Source organism: Culex pipiens, chromosome 3, assembly GCF_016801865.2.
Source record: "Culex pipiens pallens isolate TS chromosome 3, TS_CPP_V2, whole genome shotgun sequence".
Classification (NCBI taxonomy): Eukaryota; Metazoa; Arthropoda; class Insecta; order Diptera; family Culicidae; genus Culex; species Culex pipiens.
The window spans coordinates 14,319,324-14,345,313 of record NC_068939.1 but is presented as its reverse complement, the minus strand read 5'-3'; the positions used below and the strand labels follow the sequence as shown (position 1 = coordinate 14,345,313).

The following is a 25,990-nucleotide window of genomic DNA, read 5'->3' as shown; positions in this document are numbered from 1 at the left end:
CGGAAAATCTGCAGATTGTATGGGAAAAGTTGCGTAAAATAATATTTAGATCACGGGAGGCTGAAGAAGCAAAAAAGTTAAAAACGTCAACAAACGAAAAAAAAAGGCAGAACGAAGTTTGTCGGGTAAGGCTTGTTTAACATAAAAAAATCTCTTTGTAACATTTTTTACTAAAAACATTTTTTAAAGCATATGAAATTCTAATGTTGAACGTAGTCTAACAGTCAAACCCCCCAAATCCGACATCACTGACCCTTCCATCTATCGGACCATTTCTTCCACACCGGGTTGACACCCCATTTATCTGCTCCATTCTCCACACTGACAATCGCAAATATCTCGTGTATCACTTCTTTTTGCAACAAATACCAGAGTATTTTCTCCGCCAAAGTACAAACACAAATTCACAGTCACATGTAGAGAGTTGAAAGAAGAGAAGGCAAAAAATGTTCTCGCCGTCGAAATTCCAACCTGGCAACACGTTTTCTGCTCGAGAATTTTGACGACACCACCACGAGGAAGAGAGCGGCCCCGTACACGCAGAATCGAAAAGTGAGAGGAAAAAAATAAATAAAAATATATATAGATATTGGGGATGGGGAAAAAATTGAGTCGATGAAGAATGATTTTTTTTTCTTTGGTGAAAAAGAAAGAAAATCGTATTGGAAACCGCTTTTAGTGCGATGGGGCGGGGAGAATAAAAAACCAATAGGTGAAAGATGGGAAAAGAAAGATGGCAGCACGGCCGAGGGTGGGATTCTGCCCCCTGTAGTCGGTTAAACGTCAGCCGGACGGACATTTTTGTCGACCTTGGTGAAAAATTACCTTATGCTTAAATTGGTTTAATTAGCTAGTAAATTTCCATTAACTGTTCACAGCTTCGCTAGTATCACTGGTATTCCGTGTGTATGTACGTGTTTTTTTTCTTCGACACTCGAAAGAGAATTTGAGAAAGTGGGATTGTTTCAACTCTACTTCTGTCGAAAATTACTTTTTCATAGCGCGTTTTCCCCTACAGAAGTGACTTTGGCTGAACTGTTTTCCTTTTTTTCTTCTGTTTCGCTGATTCTCGCTTACTTAAAGACAAGTGACTTAAACATTTCTATCTATAACTACAAAAAATGTGTGTGAACATTCCCGATAAAAAATTTCAAATGAACTGAGTAAAATTTAGAATTCCTGCGTGTGTCGACCGACTGCGCTCTCAGCTCTGACGTTCGGTTCGCGATGGAAAGAAGAGTGAGCGAGCTGATACTCGCGGTAGGCGCAGAGAAAGCAGAACAGAGCGAAACACACGCAGACAGTGAAAGAATTCGGAAGAATCGCGTTGTTGGACAACGCTGCAAAGAACGCAGACATCGACACAGGAAAGCACGTGCGCAAGCGCGCGCGCCGTTCCTCCTCTTACCCGTCGTGGCCTGTTCCGTCCCCGATGCCGAACCGAAAAGAACATACAGAAGAGGAGCAGCAGCAACAACAACAACAAAAAACATGACATGTTGGTAATTTTAAACATCGATTCATCTTCCTCCGACAGAGTCGACGACGACGACGACGGCGAAAAAGAAGCTGCTACTGGATGATGAGGTTATGATGATGATGAACTCAGTCACTAATAAAGATATGATGGAACACCCTGAAGAGGAAAAAAAGCCTTGGCAAATTCCTTCGCCCTAAGGAGGTTCGGGACCGGGATGGGATGCCAACGACGCATGCCCTGGCAACCGAGGACAATCCGAGATGTGTGTGGACCAGAGCAAGAGCCCTTTCGACGAATTCGATGAGCTGACGAAGCTGACACTCGTGGAAACACAGAAAACACGGGGCGCGGAAAAGCTCGGCCGAAGAGAATGGAGTGCTAGTTTTTCAGCACAAAAACAGGACCATATACGGAATACGACGACGGTGAGGTCCGAGTTCGGCGATGCTGGGGGGGAAAACTCGAGGGACGACGGGAGAGGCTGTGGAAAATTTCCACAAACTTTTCCACCAAAGTGGAAGTGGAAATTTTATTGTCTGGAAAAGGGAGAAACGAATAAAAAATCTGAAACGCCTAGAAGATCATCTTCTGATAATGAATTATGACAAATTTCGTCGTCATGAAGATCCTATCCTAAGCTTCGAGAAAATGACATCGGCGAACAAATCAGAAAAAAAGTAGAAGAAGGACCACGCCTCTCAAGACGCATTGTCGGCAATCAAACGCAACTCTTCTGTCTGTGGGCCAGGCTCGGAGAAGACGTCTCGTCTGCAGCAACGCGACAGTTTTGATGAGATGGTGGCAACGACGTCTGCATTGATATCGACAAATCGGACCGACTGATCTCGGTGGTTTGTCTTTGTGTTATGTGGCGGATGGTTCGTAGAAGGGTTGCTCATCAGTTTTATGATCCCTTCGAATTATTACGACATTCATGATACAATCATTCCGGAGGAAATGAAGATCAATAGGGATCAATGACATGGCGTGACAATCATTCTCCGTTAAACAAAAATCATGGCAATATTACATCTGGGAGTACATCTTTATGTCGAAAAATGTGTAATTTCCTCTTTAAAAATTTGTAAATTTACCAATATTCCGTTGTCATGCTAAATTTTGAGTCTTAATTGAGGTGATATTACTCCATAAAAGAGGTTATTTAATACTTTAAATTTACACCAATTTTAACTATGGAGAAAGGATTTGATTATATTCACGAACGAACGGACATGACACGGAGTTTCCAAAAGTGAAGCAGGTTTTCTTTTACTTCTTCTTGGCAAAAACCTGCGCAAGCGAGATCGCTTATGTCAAAATCTTCGCGCCACGTGCTTTAAAACGTAAACAAAGCCAGCAGACGATGCAAACTCATGTGCATTTTCTGAAATGGTCGTATGAATTTATATAAAAAATACCATTTCTATAAATTTTTCGGCGAGTAAGTAAGGACAGTCCATGATAAATTACATAGAATCATAAAGACAAACTTAATGCCAAAAAATTGTTTCTAGCACCATACTTATGTTAAATGTTTTAATTAATTATTGCATAAGACGTTTTGAGAAATCAAGCTTATTCGCGCGATGCTACTTCGACAACTTGAATGTAGATGGCGCAAGTGATGGTTTGCATCAGAAATTTGAAGAATATTTGTTCCTGGTGTCATGTCCGTTTGCCGTGTTATATTCATATTCTGAACAGTTTGTGGGTCTCGTGGCGCAGGGGTAGCGGCTTCGGCTGCCGATCCCGATGATGCTATGAGACGCGGGTTCGATTCCCGCCTTATCCACTGAGCTTCTATCGGATGGTGAAGTAAAACGTCGGTCCCGGTTTCTCCTGTCTCGTCAGAGGCGCTGGAGCAGAAATCCCACGTTAGAGGAAGGCCATGCCCCGGGGGGCGTAGTGCCAATAGTTTCGTTTTCGTTTTTTTTCGAACAGTTTACAGATCGCCCAATGTTAAAAAAACATAGACAATCGATAGTTGAAAACAGGCCTGCAAAAAGCATTGCAGCTGCTCAATGAACTAGGGCACTCACGACTGCTCCGGGTTTGTTTATGTCACGGTTTTGCGGTTCAGTGACTGGATCTGAAAAATTCGTGTCAGCGTCGCCGATTTTCGCGTCAAGACCCCTGACATTTTCAGCACTGGTTGAAAATAATGAGCTACGCTCAATTTCGATTGTTGTTTTGAAGAAAAACATTGACCCTTCAAATCTACAAAGATTGTAGAGGGTTTTATGAATTTGGAGAAAATCATTAAATTTTCAAATTTGAATGAAGAAATAATAAATACAACCAGGGTGGCCACTCAAATCCCATTTTCGAACCTCAAGTTATAGGAATTTGTCACCTGAAAAATGATTTTGAAAACTATTTGTGAATAAGTGAACATCTATTACCGAACAATATTTCAAAATAAAATAAATTGAAAATAAAACAAACTATTGAAATTAGTTGGTAAACATAGAAACTTAACAAAACAATTATTAAAAATATTGTGTTATTGTTATTAATTTTCAATAGGAAAAAATAATTTCTGGAAAAATTTCAAAATAACTAATTTATAAAAACCCTTTTTAAAGAAACAAGAAACGCTGGGGTCAGCTTTGTTCTTTAAAAAATTGAAATATCAAAGATTTAACGCAATTTTTTAAATTCATTTTTTTGAAATGTTGTGTACTTGATACTTAGTTCTAAAATTCATAAAGATTTATTGATTTTTCAGTATTTTCAATGTTTTCAATTTTATTTTAATGAATTTTCCAGTTTAATAAGAACTTTGCCTTTAACTTTATCCATTTTTTTTAAGAAACTGAGTAAAAATGTCTTGGACATTTTTTTTAATTGATATTTTCAAAAAGCGGCAATGAGCAATTCCAGCTCAAATCAGTTTTTTTCTGGTACTTTTGTACCCGACCCTCTCCGATTTCAATGAAACTTTGTAGACATGTTATTCTAGGCCTATATAAGCCATTTTTGTATATGGAGCCAATTATACTCGAAAACAACATTTGAGAAGGGCGAAAGTTATTCAAATATTTATGTATTTTGTAATTTTAAAATTACTGTAACTCGAAGCCATTGCATCGTATCAAAAAGTGGTCAAAGACAAACTAGTAGGAAATTGGATTGGCTTTCTAAAAAATACACTGAAATAAAAATGTACGCCACTTCTATGAGATTTTTTGATTTTTAAGTTTAAAAGTTAAATTTGAAGGTGATGTCACGATTTTTTTCCGTTCAAATTTTTTGAGGAAATAGCCTAAGATGTAAAAAAAAGCAAAAATCTCTTACTTAAACTGTTTTTTTTTGGAAAATGGTCTATACGTCAAAATTAAAAAAAAAAACGGGGAAAGGAACCTTAAATTAAATTGAACAAAATATCACAAAATTATTCAAAAAATAGAAAATAATTTTCAAGCGAGTTTGATTGAGATTCCAGACTTTTTTTATAAAAAATCGATATTCCCAATCAAATTCCCGACTTTTTCCTTTTTTCGTGGATTTTGGCAAAATCCAGACTTTTTCCCGACTTTCCCGATCTATATCTCAGCAACCAAAGGCCCAATCTTCAATGTATGTTAAACGAAATTTTTTGGAAATTTTTAGAACCTTTCAAAAAATCGAAATGGTTTTTTTGAATGGTTTCTATTTAAAAAAAAAAACTCATTTTTCAAAAAATCATTATTCGGCTGCCAAATTTTATAGCTCAAAAGTTGCGGGTTTTAGGCCTCCTAAACATAAAAAAAAGGATTTCGGGAAATTTAATTTAAAAATCGTCATTTTTTGTGTATATTTTTTTCTGAATAGTCCTCATCAAAATCTACAACTTTGCCGAAGACTCCAAATCGATCAGAAAATTTCTTCAAAAGATACAGATTTTCGAAAATGTATGTACCGTAAACCGGGGTGACTTTGATAGGATTTCAATTTGTTTTTTGAACATTTTCCAACAGGTAAGGTTTTTATCAAGATTATTATTTTTTAAACATGTACTGGGGTAGACCACACAAAGTCCATGCACTATTTTGGAAAAAAAGTTGTTTAAAAAGTGTTTAGAAAAAGAGTTAAGTTAAAAATTCTTAGTTTAAATTCCGGGGTGACTTTGATAGTCATAGTTTTTCTTGTTAAAATCATATTTAAGATGTTCAAACTTTATTTGTACGTTAAATGTACCATCACTAAAGTAGCTGATATAGTTTTTAAGAAATAAAAATCAATTTTTATAATTAGTTAACTAAGTTTATAAGCTTTTTAACAAAATACACATAAATTTTAGGTAAAATTGTTGAAAAGTCGGAATTTTGTCTGAAATTTGTTAAAACTAGTTTTGTTTATAAAATTATCGATTTATATTGCATTTTAAACTGAATTCGAAGCAAGAATCACAGGTTTTCACATTTTGTATAAAATTTGTTCTACTGAAAATGCCTATAAATCTGAAGATTTTTTCAAATTGTTTTTCAAAAACACATATTATTTGTTATTTACAAACTTATTTAACCTTCTCCTAGGGGAAAATTTTCCAAAGAATCCGAAAATGCATTCTGCTTTCCGATTCAAAATCATGTTCATTGAGAAAATTATGACACTTTGAGAAGTTTAAAATAATGACTTTCATCAACATTTTCTTAACTATAGTAAACTAGCTTTTTTAACTTTTCAAAATTTTATGAAAAGTTCTTTTTGAGGTACTTTGAACACTTCTCTACCACGGTCAGTATGATTCTAAACCATTCCGTACGTATTTTAATTGTACTCTTCATTTTGCGGAAAAATTGCAAACCTATCAAAGTCACCCCGGCTGTCAAAGTCACCCCGTTTTACGGTACCATCTTTGTTTGGAAAGCTGCCAAAATTGTAGGTAGACTTGTATGGGTTAACCAATGACACAAAATCTTTGGTCATAGTGGAAGAGTCCTCCATTTTTTAATCATATACAGTCCAGACTCGACTGTCGGAAGTCCTCTGGGATCTGGTGAATTGTATTCCAAGATGACGATCAAAATAGCGATGATGAAATTTTGAGACAATGCATTTCGTAATGTAACAGGCTAATAATTTGACTAATTTTGGGTCAAAAACAATATTCGATTATCCGAAGATTCTTTGAAACCATTGGACAATAGAGTATGGACTGTGCATAATAAATTGTGCATGCAGTTTTAGGGAATCCTTTGAAATTTTAAAAATCATACTGATTTTCTAATACGCATTAGTTTTGCGATAAACCATTCTGGAAACAGCCCAAACACGCAAACCAAAAAAATCTACACAAATTATCAGCGATCTGTTTGCGACACCGCGCGCCGATTACAACACGTGATTCAAGTGCCCTGGCGAGAAAACGAGTACAGAATCAAGCGTGTGGCCACACAATTGCGTAACAATGTACGAGCTAATCAGCAATTGCCGGTGGGCCCCGGAGGTTCTGTATATGGAGACGTTACTTGTGTGTACAATACTGGGAACGCCAGCAGGGTCGAATTACCCATCACACACACAGGATCCAGTGCCGGTGCCCATTATAACCCAATAGGAAACTTCCACTTCATTAGTGTTTTGTGAGCGAGCACACGATGTTATCTCGAGCGCGCATTGAGAGCTTCGGCTTTGGTGGGCTGGGGTAAGGAACGGTGGGTTTGTGGGATGATTTTTTTTTAAGTTAAATTTAAGGTCATGGAATGCTAATAAGCAAGAGAGAAAACTATTGATTGGAATAAGCGCCACTGTGGCAATTCAGAGAACTATTTGACATTTCGTCATTTTTCGTCGTTTCGAACAATTTGGGGTTCGATCCCACCGTAACTTCAAGCGAATCAGTCGACGGGTCCAATTAAGAGACCCTGGACCAATTCAGTAGACCGTTGCACAGGGCCCGTACGGAAAGAAGAGCACCGATGTAAGAGCAAGAAGCTTCCACTGAATTATGTATCTTATCTTACATGGGCTCGTGAGTCGCACACGTCGCCATCATTCGCCCAGTGTTCCCCGTTATCAAAATGACATTGAAGTCTTGTTTCCGATGGAACCACCCTAACCTCCCCCAACTTCCCCTCCTCGCCCGGACACAGTGGCAGTGGGGTAAAGTACCTGCTGCGGGTGTAATAAATCTACACTGAGCACGTTTTAATAGGTAATTTGTGGGCGTCGTGGCGCGCGGCACAGGCCGGGATTAGGGTGGAAAAGCTAAGGGAGGAGGCAGGTTGTCACCGTAATCCCTCGGGGGAAGCTTTTGCGTCGCGTTTTTCCTTTTATCTCCATCGCTCATAATCATGTTTGATGTTAGGAAAAAGCGTTTTTTTCGCAGTACATGCTTCTACTATTTCGCTTCTGGGTATTAGTGAGAGGAGAAGAGTGTGTCTGTGGATGACAAAAGCGACTATATATACTAAATGAATAATGTACGATATTCGGGGCAGTTGGGCCAACGGACTGAAAATGGGGCTCATCATTGCAAACATTAATTTTGAGAATTGCTTGAATAAATTACAGACGCATTTAAAAAAAAAATTATACAGATTGAAGTTAATAATATAGTTTTTGATACATCATTTAAAGGACTAATCAATGCTTAGATTTCAAAATCTCAAACCTCACATCAACTGTATGTAACTTTTTGAAATACTTTTCAATGACCTAATTTTTCCCCATTTCGCAGAAAATTGGGATTTCCTTATTTTTCCTCATTTTATAACAAAGTTTGAGTATTTTAATTTAACGATACATCGATTAATTTTCACTGAGTTTGACATAATAGCTGTATCAACTTACTAAATACACGTACCGTCTGGTGGCTATTCTACACTAGCATTTATTCTTAATGTTGTCAAATATCTTCACACTTTTCAATCAAATCTGATTAAAAACACTTTCAATTAAGCCACTTTGCCCCTCAACTCCCGTACCCTGTGTATAAATCTAGCCAAACTGCCTCTGCGGAGAGTCGTTTTCGTTCTCTCAACTCGCTGGTGTTGGTTTCATCAATTAAAAAAGAACCAGCCGATGGCCGATGTAGTGGTGGTATGGTCGGTAAAGTTGCCGCTGCGCCGCTGCTGGCTGGCCTGATGTCTCTCGTGTCGTCATCTTTTGCGTGCGCGACGGAATGGAGTTCGAACCAGGAGGCAGTTTTGCCGCCGGTGACCATGGCCACATTCACACACATACGCCTTGGGGCTCGTATGATCGCATGGGTTGACCCTTTCAAGGCTCGCGAACATATGGGCGCCAATTGCGGCGCCCATTATCAGCGCACAGCCAGGTCAACCGATAATGACAGCTACGGGGGCCCAGCTCTGCTGCCGGGTTGCCAATATGTTGCCAATTAATGATCGTTTTGTCTATTAACCACGCCCTCCATCCTTGGAGGGCGAATGGGGCGGCTTGAGGCGTTGGCGGGGTCGAAACAGGACGAAGGAGATCGATTAGTGGCCGGATGGCGAGCCGCTCCTTGCGAAAGCCCCTTCCGCACTTCTCCCACAGCCGTACACATGCGAGAATAGCTAGACGGGTACACTCTGTAGGATGTGGGTAGCCTTGAAAATCGCTCTTTCTCTGCAATGAGCTTCCGTGTGTGTTTCGATGTGGGACTCCCGTGGGGGAAATACTGCTCGGCAGGACGCAGAGAGGGAGAGCGGCCTGGCTAGAAATAGCCAATAAAATTTGTTCTATCCAATTGGTGCTGACCGGTGCCGATTTCCAACCGATCTGGCCAACTATTTCCAACCCCTGTCCCCGAGGCCATTCGTTGGAACATTTTCAATAATTTTCCCTGCTCTCGCGAAGACTTGGACGGGGACGGGGTAGCAGTGGCCGCAGAAAAGTCTAGAAGCATGAGGCGCCCCCTTGGGAAGGCGGAGAGAAACATGCGTACTCTTTCCACGGAGGAAAATCTAGCCGGACGGAATGGAAAAGAAGCGAACTTTACGTCACATGCAGCTGCAGCAGGTTCCTCCTTCTTCCAGTTTGCACCTTTTTTTGCGTCGCAAACTTTCATTTTTAAAAAAAGCTCGCAACTTTTCCCGGAACTCACGTTCCGCCGGCATTCTCTTCGCACTCTGGGTCGCCGCCACCAATGTTCTCCTCCGTCATACGATGGCCTTAGCAGCAGCAGCGGCAGCAGCAGGCCGCCGCAAGTTCGGCACAGCACAGTCAAAATGGCGACTGGACACTCCTCAATGCGTCACACCGCGCACAAGGCGGAACCGAAAAAACGGTGCCCCGCCGTCGAGCGGCACCGGAAACTCCACGAAATCCAACGTCCCCCGGACGGTGCCCGCAAGCGGCCACCGGTTCTACTTACTTTTCTGCACGGGCGGACAGATTTTTTAATGGCACACACACTACTTTTCCAACCAGAATCAGGCGCTCGAAAAGACTCCACGGCCGCAATATCAAAATTCGATCGATTTGAGCGCTGAACCAGGGGAGAGCTTCGGTTCGTCGAGTCGAGGAACGCACTCGCGACAACCCGCAGTCGAGGAATCTTTTGTTTCATCGATTTTTATCGTCGATTAATTATCCGGCGGGTACACGCTCATTCCAAATTACTCAGTTACGAGTTATTTATACTCAGGTTGTGTTAAAAAGGACCTACTCAGGTTTTTTTCTGGTTTGCTTTCGACTGTTCGTTGCTTGTTTGCTAAATATTTTGTGATTCGTCCTATCTTTTCACAGCAGACTATAATGGATTACATTGTAGCAAAAGCAAAACTGCGCGAATGCAATAGTTTCATGCAAATGTTCGCTAATTCGTCAAAATCAATCTTGATCAATCAATCGGATATTGACATTTCAACCTCATTGTTCGACTATTTTAGAGCCGGCGGACCTCGTGAACACTCCTTCACGCATACATATCGACTTAAGTTCTGGGCAAATGTCTGAGCGTCTGTGCCACCCCGGAAAAATGTGGCTCGATTATCTCTGCTTAACCGATTTTGGCCTGGTTGGTCTCATTAGATTTGTCTGAGGATTCTTTGAGTTCCTATTGGAAATTCTAAAGTTTAATAGAAATAATTCTAACTTATGCTAAAATACGATTTTGACATAGATTTTGACTAAAGAACGGTAGATAATAAACAGATTTGTTTTTGTAAAAAAAAGCCTTCATGATATCTATATTTTTTTTAGAAAGGCAGCACTTGAAAGACCTTTCCAATGAGCCAAAAATAATGAAGATCTGATGAACCTATCAAAAGTTCGGGGTTTGAGTGTATTCACTTTTTTGAAGCTGGAATTCGCGAGTTGAGTGCACTCAACCCAAAGGTCAATCCCAAAGGTCTGCTGGGAATCCCTCTGTGGGCATGGATTCGATCAACCAGACAGTCAATCGGTTAACTGTTTCATGATGTTCAGCTTAGAGAGAACAATTACGACGCATTTAGTTTTCAAAAGGGTGATTGGTACCAGGGATGCAAATGAACTTTTCGAGGCATCTGTCTGCTCATCGCTGTAGTAAACTCCAGTAACATTTTTCAGCAACATGATCATCATTAGATCAAATAATCTATCATCTCAGTAATTAATTATTCGTGAGCAAACCTGGACACCGAGCCACGTAGCCCAGTGGTAACGCTTCCGCCTCGTAAGCGGTAGATCGGGGTTCAAATCCCGGCTCGGACCAACACAACTGGTGATCTTTTCCCTTCTGGATTCGATTGCTTAGTGTTACGATACCGAGTAATGCGAGGTGTTTACCGTAACAAGTAACTTTTATTAGATCAAGTATAATTATAAGTAATTACAGACTGATCGCACTTCTTCAGCCGGCGCGGGTGCAAGAGAGAATGAATGGCTCCGCACGGCTGACAGATGTTGATGCTGTCACGAAGACAGTTCGCAGTCGGGTGCGAATAGGGTCGCATCCCAACACCTCCCCCTTTCTAGAAGTTGTGCAGCTCGCATAAGACAGGTGTGAACCGCAATCTCGGCGAGCGTCGTAGGTGTGGTGCTTCAGGATGAACTCTATCCGCGGAGAATCTTGATTGGCGATCCGGGCTTGATGGCTGGAAATGTTGACGTAGCTCGTTCAATCCTCCAGGTTCAGCTGGCTTCAAATTCCGAGCGCCCAGCAGAATGTCAAGAGAATGTTTCTGCTCTGCTCGACTCAATACTCCTTCACAGTCGTCATTATGTTGCCACCGCTGATCGCTGAATAAACAGATACGATGTCGTTCCGGGAGTCCAACACGTTGCAAGAGCGGTCCTGGATCCCAAGCCCAAGCAGCGTACCGAAGAACCTTGAAGATGTTGAAATCCTTGGTGTTGTTCTGCAGGTTGAGCTGATCGTCCAGCGCTAGCATTGTTGTTGTTCTCCACGTTGGTGAATTGGTTGTCGCCCGGAGGGCCTTTCCCCCCGATGATGTTGCTTCGAGTGTCTGCTGGCCTGTGGGCGCAAAACACTCTGCGGACTCGTCCGACTTGAGACCGCCGCGGACGAATCTGTGAACAGATCGACCGACTTGCACGTGCCCGTTGAGGTGATGTTTACTTCTACCTGGGCACGATCGCTTTGTTTGATCGCGGCGCTGCTCCTGCACCTGATTGACGACCAAGATGTCATCGATTTGACTGACGCCGCAGACCTTGTTGTTTACCATCAGATGAGATGCATCCGGTGTGAATGTTTCCGGAATGCGAGTGAGGATGGCAAACGATGAACGATGTGGTCGATGCGGATCGATGACTGACAGGTCGGTGCGTTCGGACAGCACGCCCTTCGCTGGTATGATGACGTCATCCAGTGAAGGCAGCGACTGTTTGTTGAAACTCTCTTTGGCGGCCGGCTGGGTTGCTGTTTGGCCGGAAGACAGGTGTAATTGTTCCTGCTCCAGCTCACCTGTGCGCACGATCGCTTGTGATCGTGGCAGCCGGGTCTCCACCGCTTCGTGCGAGTCAGCTCCGGTGTGGTCCACGTGTGTGAGGTGAGAGTTGGTGCTGCAGGGCTCGCGGCTGCGGACGAACAGATCTCCCGACGGCGTTTGAGCCTCCGGGTGGGACGCTACCGTGTGTGCGTCCAGCTCGTCGAAGTTCTTCGCCAACTGCTGCTGCTGACACAGGTTCTGCTGCAAAAGCTGCGGAACTGCCTGGTCATCCATCGCGCACCTAACCTCACTTTGGTATTGTGAGCCAGCACTCGGTGAAGTCGCGAAAACGACCGCGGACGGAACCGACTCCGTAATCCTTGTCGCCAATTTGTTACGATACCGAGTAATGCGAGGTGTTTACCGTAACAAGTAACTTTTATTAGATCAAGTATAATTATAAGTAATTACAGACTGATCGCACTTCTTCAGCCGGCGCGGGTGCAAGAGAGAATGCATTGCTCCGCACGGCTGACAGATGTTGATGCTGTCACGAAGACAGTTCGCAGTCGGGTGCGAATAGGGTCGCATCCCAACACTTAGTAAAGGGAAAGTAGTGTATCGTCACAAACTGGACCTTATCACGACACCTTAGGGAGGCGACCTATGGAATGTTAACATTAACCTTAACATGTTAACATTAAGTTGAGAATGAAATTGCCACTGAATCCGCTTTGTAAATGCCGGCCCCGATACTCTTCAAGGGTGTTTCCCCTCAGGAACTGGGAAAGATTTACTTTTTTTTTTACTAAACCTGGGACAATCTTGTAGGGTTCCACATTTTAAAATCCTTCGAATAATATACTGCATAATGCTGAAAACCATGGGGTGGAAGGTTCCTTGGAGTAGAAAGAGGTTTGGGTGCCCTCCCCATTCAAGCCTTCGGACTCCTAGCAGAAACATGCAATAGAGACCACAAAAGACCTGGGGGTCGTGAATGTGGATGGTTTGATTTGATTTTGATACTGCTGAAAAATTTAACTAGAGTTTACTAAGCCGATGAGCAGCCACATGTTGGCCAGATACCTCGAATTGGGTCCTAAAATGAAGCTTAGATTGCTGATATTACTGTTTACTGCGATAAAGCATATTTTTCTGAGTACAATGACCCTTTGTACGACCTCAAAGAGTTTATAATGGATTTTTAAATCATTTATTAACCTTGCGGTCCTTCTTGACAGAAAAAACTCCTACTTGACAGCTCGTTCCAAGGGGACCATAGTTGATCCATCGTAAAAATGTTGTCTTGTCAAATAAAAAAATTGCATTAAAATTAAAAAAAGTGATCAGAAATGGTTTTTAATCGTGTTTTTTACCGTTGTACATAAAAATTGACATAGGGCTTTAGTACCCAATTAAATAATCTACTGCATCCCTGCTTGGTACTCCCATTTTGACTCTCGAGCTCTTCCAATCGGTACCGGCACCGACTCGCAACAGAACTCACTCCGTGACGATATGATTGGATACTTGACACTGACGGTCACTTGGTCCTATTTAAGCCAAACGGCAATCCATTCGTAATCGGCAACGTTACAAAGAATCTTCCTCAAAATAAATAAATGGGTCCTAAAATTAAGCTTAAATTTGTGATATTATTGTTCACAACGATCAAGCTTATTGTTCTGAGTAAAATGACCCTTTGTACGACCACAAAAGACTTAAAATAGATTTTTAAATCAATTTAAAAAAATAAATTCGTGTCCCTTCTTGACAGAAAAGGTCCTGCTTGACAGAAAAGCTCCTACTTGACAGCTCGTTCCAAGAGGACCATAGTTGATCCATCGAAAAAATGTTGTCTTGTCAATTTATTTGTTTGCATTAAAATGAAAAAAGTGATCAGAAATGGTTTTTAATCGTGTTTTTTACCATTTTACATAAAAATTGACAAATAGCTTTAGGACCATAAGGGGTCGCAATGTAAACATTAGTTTTACAACTCAGTTTTGACCATTGAGTGCTTTTTAAATCGAATACGTTCGAACTAGCAAGCATTCGACTTAGCGGACATTCAAAGTAGTGAAATTCCAACTAACGAATCCGCTCAGTATTTTTAAATGTTTAATTGGGGCCTGAAATTGGGTCCTAAAATGAAGCTTAGATTGTTGATATTATTGTTTACAGCGATAAAGCTTATTTTTCTGAGTACAATGACCCTTTGTACGACCACAAACAGTTTAAAATGGATTTTTAAATCAGTTTTGAAAAATTAACCTCGCGGTCCTTCTTGACAGAAAAGCTCCTACTTGACAGCTCGTTCCAAGGGGACCATAGTTGATCCATCGAAAAAATGTTGTCATGTCAAAAAAAAATTTGCATTAAAATTTAAAAAAAATGATCAGAAATGGTTTTTAATCGTGTTTTTCACCGTTGTACATAAACATTTACATAGGGCTTTAGTACCCATTTAAGCATGAATTTTTGATATTATTGTTCACAACGATTAAGCTTACTTTTCTGAGAATAATAACTCTTTGTACGACCACAAAAGATTTAAAATGGATTTTTAAATCAATTTAACAAAATAACTTCGCGTCCCTTCTTGACAGGAAAAAATCGTGTTTTTTACCTTTGTACATAAACAATCACTTAGGGCTTTAGGACCCTATTCAAATGACCAAATTTTACAAAACGTATTCTCTCCGTGCTCGCATTTGATTATCGCTTTTTCCAACGAACCACCCTGTGCAAGCATGGTGCGCGTGACGAACTGTCAAGGCAGGCAGAAACGTCAAACGCCGCGCGGCACATGTGTTTACAACGGAATCGGGACCGGATTTTCGATTCTTCGCTTCAAGTTTTGCCGTAGGTTCTGTGATTGTCGTGATAAATCGGTGACCATTTGTGAAATAGATCGAGGAATTCCCCCACCACAGCACCATGCCAAAGTCCAAGCGAGATAAGAAGAGTAAGTGCGCCTTTTTGGGACACTTGTTTACCTAGTTATTAATTCGATATTCCAAAATCTAGTTTCCCTAACCAAAACGGATCGGAAGGGCCTGTCCAACAAGCAGCAGATCATCGAGGACATCCGCGAGTGCCGGCAAAAGTATGACAACATATTTCTGTTCTCGGTGCAAAATATGCGCAACAGCAAACTGAAGGACATTCGGACGGCGTGGAAGAATTCGCGGTTTTTCTTCGGCAAGAACCGGGTCATGCAGCTGGGGTTGGACTTTGTCAGTGACGAGGGGGAGGACGGTGCTGATGATCCCAAGCTGGGAAAGGACCTGGAGAAGCTGCGGGAACAGATGGTTGGCCAGTGCGGCCTGTTGTTCACTTCGGAAACGAAAGAAACGGTTCTGGACTGGTTCGATTCGTACTCGGCCGATGAATTTGCCCGCAGTGGGTTCCGAGCGACCAAGAAGGTTCACCTGAAGGAGGGTCCGCTGGAGGAATTCTCGCACGCCATAGAACCACATCTGCGCTCGCTGGGAATGCCAACTAAGCTGGACAAGGGAGTCGTGACGTTGTACAAGGAATTCACCGTTTGCGAAAAGGGCAAGGTGCTGTCGCCGGAACAGGCTCGGATACTGAAGCTGCTGGGGAAGCCGATGGCCAAGTTCAAGGTTATCATCAACTGCGCCTACCTGAAGGATGGCGGCTTCGAGGAGATCAACAAGCGGGACATCGAAATGACTAAAAAGGTTAAGAAGCCGCTGGTCAAGAAGGTCAAGAAGGATGCTGAGGCCATGAGCGACGGAGAGGAAGATGACGACGAGGAGGATGGCAGTGACGAGGATATGAGCGAGGACGGAGAGGATGATGATGAGGAAATGGAGAGCGATTAAGCGTTAAGATTAGCTGGTAAGATTATTTTTCCTTTTTAGATAAAGTTATCTACTGTATTGGAATATTAAAAAGTTGACTTTTCTTCCTATAAAACAGCCGAAATTCAAAATTAACCGAGCAATATCAAGTTGTTTGCTGTGGCCCTCCCGATCCCCTATATCTTCCGGTGGTGTTCATTTTGTATGCAATACTAGTTCGGCCACAAGAAACCGGACTTGGGCTTACTTGAGGCCACGTCCCCCACCTTGCTCCGTAAAACGAAACGAATATCAAATTGTTTGCTGCGGCTTAAAAAAACTTTTTTAATAAAGTCGGTCATTTCAAAATTAAACATTAATCGGGATTTAATTATAACAAAAATTCTAAAAATTCTGGAATTTTATAAATTTAATAAAATATAAAAACTCTGCAGATTCCATAAATTCTATACATTCTATAACTTAGATAATTTCTATAAATTCTAAAGAATCGAAAATGTAAGATTTGAAAAATATCAAAAATTCAAAGATTTTGAAGTTTTTTAAAGTTTCAAGAATTCTAAAAATCACAACAAAATTAAATTAGAAAGATTAAAAATATTTCAAGTGATCCAACATTTTAAAAAAGTCAGAAATTTCAAAAATTCCAATAAAAATAAAACTAAAAATTTGAAAAAAAATCAAAAAATTATAAAATTACAAAAAAAAATATTGAATATAATTTTCAAAATTAAAAAAAAAAAAACAAATTCATCGGATTTCAAAAATTCACAAAGTACAAAATAAATAAAATTCCAAACTATCCTAAAATTGCCGAAAATTAAAAAAAATATATAAAAATTTAGAATTTCTAACATTTTTAAAAGTTTCATTTGTTCCAAAAATTCCAGAAAATCCACAAATTACATTTTTTTTAAAATGCCAAAAATCCAAAAACTGCAAAAACACTAAAAATTATAAAACATGAAAAAAATTCAAAACGTCAAAAATTCCAAATGATTCAAAAATTTAAAAAATATCACAATTTATACAAAAAAATTTAAGATTCCAAAAATGCCCAATATTAATTAAATTCCCAAAAAAATCAAAAGATCCAAGAGTTTAAAAAAGCCCAAGGATTAAAAAAAAACTAAAATTAAATAGTTTAAAAAATTCTTTGCATAAAATCAACATAAAAAAATTCAAAACTCTAAAAAAATAAAAACTTTAAATTTATAAAATTTTCAAACATAAAAAATTAATTCTATAAATTCTATAAATTACTAAAAATTCTGCAAATTTCATAAATTCTAAAATGTCTAAAAGTTCATAAAAATATCAAAAATTCAAAAAATCGAAAAAATCTAAATTTGTTTTTTTAAACTCTAAGATTTTAGAAATTTAAAAAATTCAAAGATTTTAAAAGTTTTTAAAATTTAAAAAAAATCTAAGAAACACAACAATTTTAAAAATTCCAATTATTTTGAACATATTTTTTTTTAAGATTTGAAAAATTATAAAATAAAGAAAAATAAAAAATCCTCCACAAAAAAACAGAAAATTAAAGATTTCAAAAATTCCTAAAAATTTAAAAATTTAAATATTAAAAAAAAACAGATAAAAAATTCTGAAAATATTAAAATTAAAAAAAATCTGTAAAAAAATCCAAAATTAAAAAAAATCTAAAATTTGAGTAATTGAAAAGATTTTAGATATTGCAAAAGTTCCAAAAATCAAAAAAAAAATCACAAATTCCAATAATTTCAAAAATCTAAAAAATCTGAAAAATTTCAATGTTTCCAAAATTCCAACACGCAGAAAAATATTTTGTACGATCAGCCTGTACGAGGTTTGATTCAATAAATTTTTTGTTGAATATAATAAACGCTGATTTTGCGTTGAAACAAACCTTGATTTTCTCAATTCCACAAAAATCTTTTGTTGTTTTGAAAAAGTTGCTTTGACGTTTAGCGTTGATTCAACAGAAATCTTGATTTTCAAATCAACAAAATGTTTTTTTGATTCAAAATTGCCTTATTTTTCTGCGTGAAAGTTTCACAAAATACAAAAAATAAAATTCAAAAATTCCTAAATTATAGCCTGTTTCATTAGCCAAAAATTTCAAAAAACTGGAAAAATTTAAAAAAAAATTAAATTTTAAAAATTTAGAATTTCTAACAATTCTAAAAGTTTCTTAAGTTCAGAAATTCTAGAACTTCCTCAATTTTTTTTTTTTTATGAATACAAAGAAATCCAAAAATCAAAAAAAAAACCCAAAGAATCCAAAAATTTAAAAAACTATAAAAATACCAAACGTTTCAAATTTTTTAAAATATATCTCAAAATAGAAAAAAAACTAAGATTCCAAAATTTCCTAGAATTGATAATATTCTCAAAATATTTAAAAAAATCTATGAGTTCTAAAAATACAAAAAATTAAATAGATTAAAAAATTCTAAAAATTAAAAAAAAAGCAAAACAAATTAAAACGCAAAAAAATTAAAAATCTTTAAATTTATAAAATTTTCAAACATAAAATATCAAATCTTTTTTTTTAGATTCTAAAATTTTAAAAATTCAAAGAATTGATGAATTTCAAAATTTACAGAAATTCCGAAAATTTTTGGATGTAATATTTGAACAAATCCTTATCGGCTTATCAGCACTTCGAACACGACTTACAGTTCTCATAAAATGTGTTTGACTATTCCAAAGCTATAAATAGCTCAAATAAAAGAGAGCAAGCAACTCTAAATTGTTGATGTATCTGAAAATGTTGTTTGAATAGCGACAAACTGCAAAAGTGAAGAGAATAGGTGGCATAGTGCTTAGCTTAGCTTAGTGTGCCGAAAATGGGTTTATTTCCTCTAATTTGAAATATTTAAAACAAAAAGTCTAAAAAATGTAAAGAATCGTTAACCTCTGAAAACTAAAAATTCTTAAATTTATAAAAAAAAAACAAAAATTAAAAAAAATCCAAAATTTCAGTTTCAAAAATTCAAAAATTTCAAAAAATTAAATAATTCGGAAATTACAAAAATCTAAAAATCCTAAAACTTTAAGATTTTAAAGATAAAAAAAATTAACTGGACTGGACTACAGATAGTGCTCTCTCCTCGACGATGTGGGATAAACGAATTTTCCTGGCTTTGGACAAAGTTTTTATACTCTCAAAATGTAACTGTTTGCTCCTCCCCTTTTCTCAATTTATCTCATATTATGACATTCTCACTGAGGCTTGTTTTTGGAAATGGAGTATTCTTGGTATAAAATAAGCTTCATCAAGTCAAAATTCGGATTTTAAACTTTTTATTTTTATCTCTACTCTTATATATTACAAATAAATAAGTCGTAACGTTTCTCTTTACAAAAAAGAACACTACCTACTAGAAGAAGTAAGAAGACAGGCTACGCCTTGTTTCCGCTGCTCTCTCTTTCTCTCTTTTTTCGCTCTTTCTCTCTCGCTGCAGCAGCAGTTTGCTCTCTCGCTCTCCACCCCTAATTTGGCTTAAACTTGCTCTTTTTCGGCTTCTTCTCGTCCGTCTTGACGCATCGCCCCCGGTAGCAGATTTCCGTCTCGTGCGTGATCCCGTTCGAGGTCGAGGTGGGGATGGGCATGGCATTCGGGACCGACTCCGTGACCGGTTCGAACTGGTTCTCCTCTGGCGTCATGTCGGTGGTGGTGGTGGTGGTCGTGGTCAGGTTGACCGTCGTCGCGAGTTCCGGCTCGTCGGTACTGCTGGCCATCGGGGCTGACGGTTGGTACTGCTGGTCGTCTTCTTCGATTTCTTCCGTTTCCGGATCGTTCTCGGCCATCGCAAACAGGTCGGAGATTTGGCGCTTGACGTCGGCGAAGATGCCCTGACTGGGGTCGGTCTGTTCGGGCGTTGGTTCGTCGTCGTAGAACTGTTCCGCCGAGTGGCCGTCGTCTTCCTCTACTGGGGTTGGGGCTGGCGTTACGGTTTCGTGTTCTACTGGGAGCACAGAGGTGGTTTCTGGGAGGGGAGTCGTTTCTGATATGCTGGAAGTGGTCACTTCCGGTTGGATCGTGACGATGGGTTCTTCCTGGGGTTGGGGAGCTGGACCGGCGGTCGTGGCTTCTTGTGCGTTGTTTTCTTCGATTTCGCTTGCGCCCTTGGCTTCTTCCGCAAAGTTCTTGCCGTGAAGGTACGCCTTGTCGATGTTCTTCAGCTGTTCGAATCCAGCAGAGTTGTACACGTGGCTGTTGATGTGCTGAGATTCGGCCGTTTCGAACGACTCCACCGCGTGGGATCGACCTCGCTTGCGGAAGTTGCCACCTGCCCGACCACCACTGCCGACGTTGCGTCTTCGCTGGGATTCCGTCGTCGACGAGGGAACCTCTTCGATGAGGATCTCGTTCTCAACGGTCTTGCCCTCGGTGCCGGCCTGCTGGACGTCCTCATCGATAAATTCCTTCATCACGTCGTTCAGCAGCTCCGCGAAGCTGGGGGCGTTGCTGGAAAAGGGGAAACGTATCGTTAGCAAAGACTCAAACCTTAGGTTATCGAGGGGGGTCACCTGTTGTCAGCGTTGTCTTCCGCTTGTGGAGGCGCTTGGCTGAGCGCCACTTCGTTCATGATCAAGCCGGGCGTTCCCGTAGCAGCGACTGGTCCGCCCATCTTGGCCGAAACGTTGATCAGGTGGATGTTGCTGATCTGGCCTTCGCCGTCTTCTTCTTCTTGGTTGAGCAGTGCGCTCGCGGTTACGATTTCCGGTTCGTTCTGTGGCAACTCTTCGTCGCCGTACGTCTTGTGGCGCGATTCTACGTCCTGCACGGGTTGGAATGAGTTCTGGTTCAGCTTGGTAGACCATTGGCTCTCCTGCGGCTGCAGGTTGAACCGGGTCCGTTCCCGGATGCGGAACCTTGGCGTCGAAGTTGAGTCCGCTTGTTGTTGCGTTTGTTGTTGTTGTGGTTCACGTTCACGTTGCTGAAAACAAATTGTGTTATTAGTACGGGTTTGGCGCGTTGAGCCGTCTGAATACTTCTTGTCTTGATCGAGTAGTTGGGGACACCCTTCGAAGTTCCTTGTTTCTCGCAAACCCTCTCGTGACCGAAGGCTCTGGAGAAGCGGTGGTGGTGGTGGCTGCGGCGGCCGTCGTCGTCACTGGTCGTCGCGTTCTCGCGCGGAGAATGTCCTGGCGGCTCTTGGGGCGCACCTGTAACAGAAAAATTGTTAATTTTAGCAGATTTTTGTGCTGAATCAGCAATTTTTTGTTGTTAGAACACTCACGGTAGCAGTTCCTTGCGTGGGCTGCTCATCGTCGGAGCCGCCAGGCGCATAACCCCGGCTCGCGTAGGTCGTCGTCGGCGGAGCGGAAGTCGTCGTGTACAGGGGCCGTGCAGGTCGCCGCACGAACGCCGGTCGACGCTGCTGAGAACCTCCCCTGGACGCGCCGACCTCCGTCGTCGTCGTGGTAGTCGCGCGCTCCGTCGCAGCCGTAGTCCGCGGTGAGTACACCTGCTGCCGGGAGAGACCGGGTCTCCGGGGGCGCGGGGTGATCTCCACCTTTGGTATTTCGTCACTGGTCACTGGTGCTTCTTCTGCTGGTTGCTTAGCGGGCTGTCTTCGTAGGTTGTACACGGGTTGTTGCTCGCGAATCACTTCGCGCTGGGGTTCCGGCTGGTAGTCTACCGGTAGAACACGGACCGATTCCTCGTCGATCTGCTGGGCAGGGGTTTGGTACTGGACGACCCGGCGTGGGGTCGTTTGCGGGTACGTGCTCGTAACTTCCGGTTCGTAGTAGTTTTCGTTGTAGGAGTATTCCTTGCGGGGGATCGACACTTCCTCCTGGTCGACAGGGTCGGTAGACGGGTACGGATACAGACGCTCCGTTTGCTCTTCGTAGATTTGCTGATACGTGATCGGCATCGTTGTGGCTTGCGTGGTCGTTGTGGTGGTTGTCGGTGGAGGAGGGGTCGTAGTTGTGGTGGTTGTGGTCGTCTGCGTGGTTGACTGACCTGCGGTTGGTCGTATGATCGGGTAGTTCTGCTTCAGCACATCGCGTTGGTACTCCAGGTTGTCGTCCTCCTTGGTTACCCGTGGGTTGACCTGGACGCGACTCCTGACCCGTCCTCGGCTCGGCTTCTCGCCGTCGGAGGCAACGTACCGAGATCGGCTTCGGTTCACGGATCCTCGAGTTGGAGCTGGAGCGTCCGAGTGCGTTGTTGTGCTGGCTGTTGGGCGCCGTCCGCGGGTGCGCCGAGTGGTCACTTCGCTGACGTAAGGTTCCTGCGTGGTTGGCGCTGGAGTGGTGCGGTAACTCTGCTGCTTTCGGAAGTTGGTTCGGGTAGTGGTGGACGTAGGGGAATCCTGCTCGCCGCCCTTCTTCTGTGCCCATTCGTCTTCCATGAGCGAGTTGACCAGGCCGGGAAGGTTCGCGCTGATCGGGGGCAGCTCCGACGGAATGTTGTACGATTGATCGGGCGAAGCGGTGGTCACCTCGTCGTGCCGAATCGGATCCTGCGTGGTCACCACCTCAACCGGGTAGTGCGCCTCGTTCGTGTTCGTCTCGTACTTGTACTTGTTCACGTACGAGGACTCCGTGTACCGGTTGATGAACGCTTCCTGGTTTTCGACGGCGGGTCGCGAAGCGAACCTGCTCTTCTCGTCAAAGTCCCGGAAGAAGGCATCCGTTTGGGGCGCGACCGTGCTGGTGGTCGTGGTAGCCCGTGCCGTCGTGCTCGTTCCCGACGTCGTCGGCGCAAAGTACGTGCTGACAAACTTCTGCTTCGGCGGTTCGGCTTCGTTGGCGTTCGAGGTGAAGTAGTTGTTTCGGATGATTTGCTGACCGGCGTTGTTGTTGGCGGTGTTCGAGACGACGGTTTTGACCATTTCGTTTTGCTGGTTGCCGTCCTGGTTGAAGAAATCGAGGAAGGCGTTGTCGATGACGGATTTGGTGGTGGAGGTGGTTTGCGGACGGACCGAGTCGACTAGCTTGAACTTGTGGACGAAGCGTTGTTCCTGTTCTTGGTTGTTGTTCGGACTGTCTTCCTCCTCGTAGGTTGGAGGGAGCGTTGAAGGGGTGTACGGGCGGCGGTTACGGAAGTTTTCCTCCTTGAAGAAGGCCTTCATGCGGGACTCTTCCTGGCGGGTTGTCGGCAGACGTTCGGTTGTGGTAGCTGGCTTGGGCGTGGTGAATACCGGGGTTTGGTCCTCGGGTTCTGGGTATTGCTGCTCGGGGATGGGTTTGAACTCGAACGGTTTGTAGGTTTTGGGCGTGTAGTTGGAGACGGTGGTTTGGACGGCGGGTTTCTTGGTTTTGGCCAGGTTGAAGTACTCTTCGTTGACTATGTGCCGATTGGGAAGGTTGCTGAGGCTGTTGTAGGTTTGTGGCTGGCGGTAGGTTTCCTGTGGGCTTTGGGTGTTTCCGCGGCTGTAGGTGATGCGGTCGGTTGTTGGTTTGGCCGTTGGGGACGTGTAGTGATCCGGTTCGTACTGTTGGGGCTTGGCCGATGGGAGAGTGATTGGTGGTTTGGTGGATATGTCGGAGAACTTGAGCGTTGCCGGTTGGTAGTACTCGATGTTGTCCGGTTGGCGGTAATAGTTGTTGGTTTGGCTACTGGCCGTCGATTGCTGGACGATGACCGATCCAACGTGGGGTGATGGCAGTGGGATCTTGGAGAATCCGCTGGGTGTTTTGTAGCTCAACGGGGCTACGAAGAAGGGAAGGTCGTTCAGCTTGCGGTCGAAGCGGTTCTGTTCGATGGTGGATAGGTATGGCAGTTCGAACTTGGAGTATCCCTTGGGCGGGGCAAGACCTGACGGGCCGATGAAGACCTTCGGGAGGTTCTTGCTCAAGCTGTCCAGGACGGAGATTTGGCCGACGTTCTTGAGGTTTCCGAGCGCATCGGTGATGGAAATCTTGGACTTGTCGTCGTTGTACATGAACATCGCTAGCGGAGGTTGGTTCGGCTTCGGCTTGACCGTCGCTTTGGTGGTTGACTTGGTCGTGTACGGAGTCTGGGTGGTTCGTGGCTTGGACGTGGTGGTCGCAGCCGTGTAGAAGTCGTTGATCAACGACGCACTCACTGGCTGCGGAAGTGGGTTGAACCGACTCGTGTCCGGTGCAGGTTGCTTCTGGTTGTACAGCGTTTCAACGGGGACGTACAGAAGCTGAACTTCCTCCTGGGATACTCCTCCGTTAGCTTGTTGGGTTGGTTGCCTCGGTCCAGCGGGTTGGCCAAACTGAAACGGTTGCTCCACAACGGATGGCTTCTCGTGGACGAGCGATTCCTTCGGCAACTGTGGACTGTACGGTGGCAGTGGATGCCGCTGAATGGTCTGGATACCTCCGCCGAACTGCGTCTGCTGGTGCTGCTGGAAGAAGTTCTGATGGTTGAACTGCTGGTTGAACACCGCATCCAAGTCCTGCTGTTGCTGAACCTGCTGCTGCTGCGGTGGTGGAGGGAAGACCAGCCGACTCGACTGCGGAGGGAACTGCTGGTAGCTGAACTGATGATGCTGCGGCTGGGCACTGTTGTCCAGGAACGAAGTCTGGTCAAAGTAGTTCAACACCTTTGCCCCGGCTTGTCGTTCGCCAGGCCTCGCCAACGGTATCCAATCATTGCCCGGCACATGGCTGTAGTCGGTCAGCTGGCGTGACCACCGTTCACCGGCCTGCAGGGCGGACAGATTCAGCAGCACCAGCGCCACCGCCGGGTACCAGTGGTGCCGTCTGCTGGCGACATCCCTCGCCATTCTCCACGTTTCTGCAAATCACTGCAATTGAAAGGAGCAGAAAAAAAAGGAAAAGCGTTAATCATTCACGGTTTCTAGTCGTTTAGCACGCGGGCCTTTTTCCATTCGTTTTCCACGTGCTTCATGATCGATAGAGCGTATCATTTCTCCCTTTTCGCGCGCAAATTTGTACACAAGTTTCTTTGAAAGGGTTCGGCCACGCTTGAATTGCACTAACCAGATCATGGAAAATGAAAATCGCGCACCCTCTCGTATTTAACACGCTAATATCTGTGATTAGGCGCAACTTTACAAATTGTTTTCAACTCCCACGTGTGCACGTGACGCTTTGGAAAGGGGATTTCTACTCTTCTTTCGAGGAAAAGTTGTTGGGCGTGGCTTAACAGAATTAAATTATAGGTTATTTTTTGGATTTTTAATCACATTTGCTTCTCTCAAATTATGTAAAATCGAAATTTTAGGTCACATTCCCAACGACCCAACTTCCGCATGGTCGCAAAACAAGAGCCCTAAGGTCGTGCTTTATTGCGGCCGGATCAAAACCGGTAATCTTCGCCGCCCCAGCCACCAACCATTCACAACCGTGATGATTAAAATCTCGCGCCAAATGTGACGTCACCGAACCGGCTCCGGCGGCGTTGGACCCTTTTTCCCATGAGACTGCACTCGGTCTGAACCTGCCTCACCGCTAGTCGTTGGCATCAGCTCTTCGTATTATATATTATATTATGATTTGTGTTACAAAAACACTTTCACTCCCACATTCTTCCATTCACGCACACATACACACAGACTCGGGGCTTAGACTTGGAGGCGGCGGCGGTGGAGACGACGTTGGCGTGACCATCGGTGCGATCAAAACCGGATCTTGGCTGAGCTTTGGGTTCACTACGGTGTCTGATTTCTTGAGCGCTGGTAGAAGGGGTTTGTTTTTTTTTTAAGAATTTTAATTTTAATTGTTTTTTATTAGTTTATTTTGCCATTTTCTTGTCTAGAGTAATCTGTTATCTGTTCATAATCTGTTTTGGAAATGATGACTGAATAACCAGCACTTTCAAAATCAAATGTGATCCGAATTAATTAGGGAGATAAATTTCTAATATTGAAAAAAAAATCTTATTATAGTTCAGACTCGATTATCCAAAGGCCTCGGATAATCGAATCAATTATTTT

The 25,990-nt window shown here is 42.6% G+C and overlaps 3 protein-coding genes across 5 annotated transcripts in view; 1 reads left to right on the top strand and 2 right to left on the bottom strand.

Moving 5' to 3' along the window:
• LOC120429766 (14-3-3 protein zeta) overlaps positions 1–9,946 on the bottom strand; it is a 28,701-nt gene extending 18,755 nt beyond the window's left edge. The window contains exon 1 of one of the 3 annotated variants that reach the window (XM_039594821.2): positions 9,786–9,946. The gene's annotated coding sequence lies outside the window, so the exon portion shown is untranslated. Of the gene's footprint in view, positions 1–825; positions 1,161–9,785 lie in introns of those variants that run through there. The other 2 variants (XM_039594817.2, XM_039594819.2) reach the window with 2 other exon arrangements.
• Positions 9,947–15,065: 5,119 nt separating this feature from the next.
• On the top strand, positions 15,066–16,211 carry LOC120429771 (mRNA turnover protein 4 homolog). Its single transcript, XM_039594828.2, has 2 exons — positions 15,066–15,256; positions 15,319–16,211. The coding sequence occupies exons 1-2, from the start codon at positions 15,229–15,231 to the stop codon at positions 16,137–16,139; spliced, it is 849 nt and encodes a 282-aa protein (XP_039450762.1). The 5' UTR covers positions 15,066–15,228; the 3' UTR covers positions 16,140–16,211.
• Positions 16,212–19,383: 3,172 nt separating this feature from the next.
• Positions 19,384–25,990, bottom strand: part of LOC120429770 (mucin-5AC) — a 32,023-nt gene continuing 25,416 nt past the window's right edge. Inside the window, exons 2-5 of the mRNA XM_039594827.2 lie at positions 21,350–24,838; positions 21,102–21,275; positions 20,637–21,046; positions 19,384–20,574 (exon numbers count right to left, since the gene is read on the bottom strand). Of these exons, the coding sequence (XP_039450761.1) occupies positions 19,596–20,574; positions 20,637–21,046; positions 21,102–21,275; positions 21,350–24,817 (5,031 nt within the window). The 5' untranslated portion in view covers positions 24,818–24,838 and the 3' untranslated portion in view covers positions 19,384–19,595. The remainder of the gene's footprint in view (positions 20,575–20,636; positions 21,047–21,101; positions 21,276–21,349; positions 24,839–25,990) is intronic.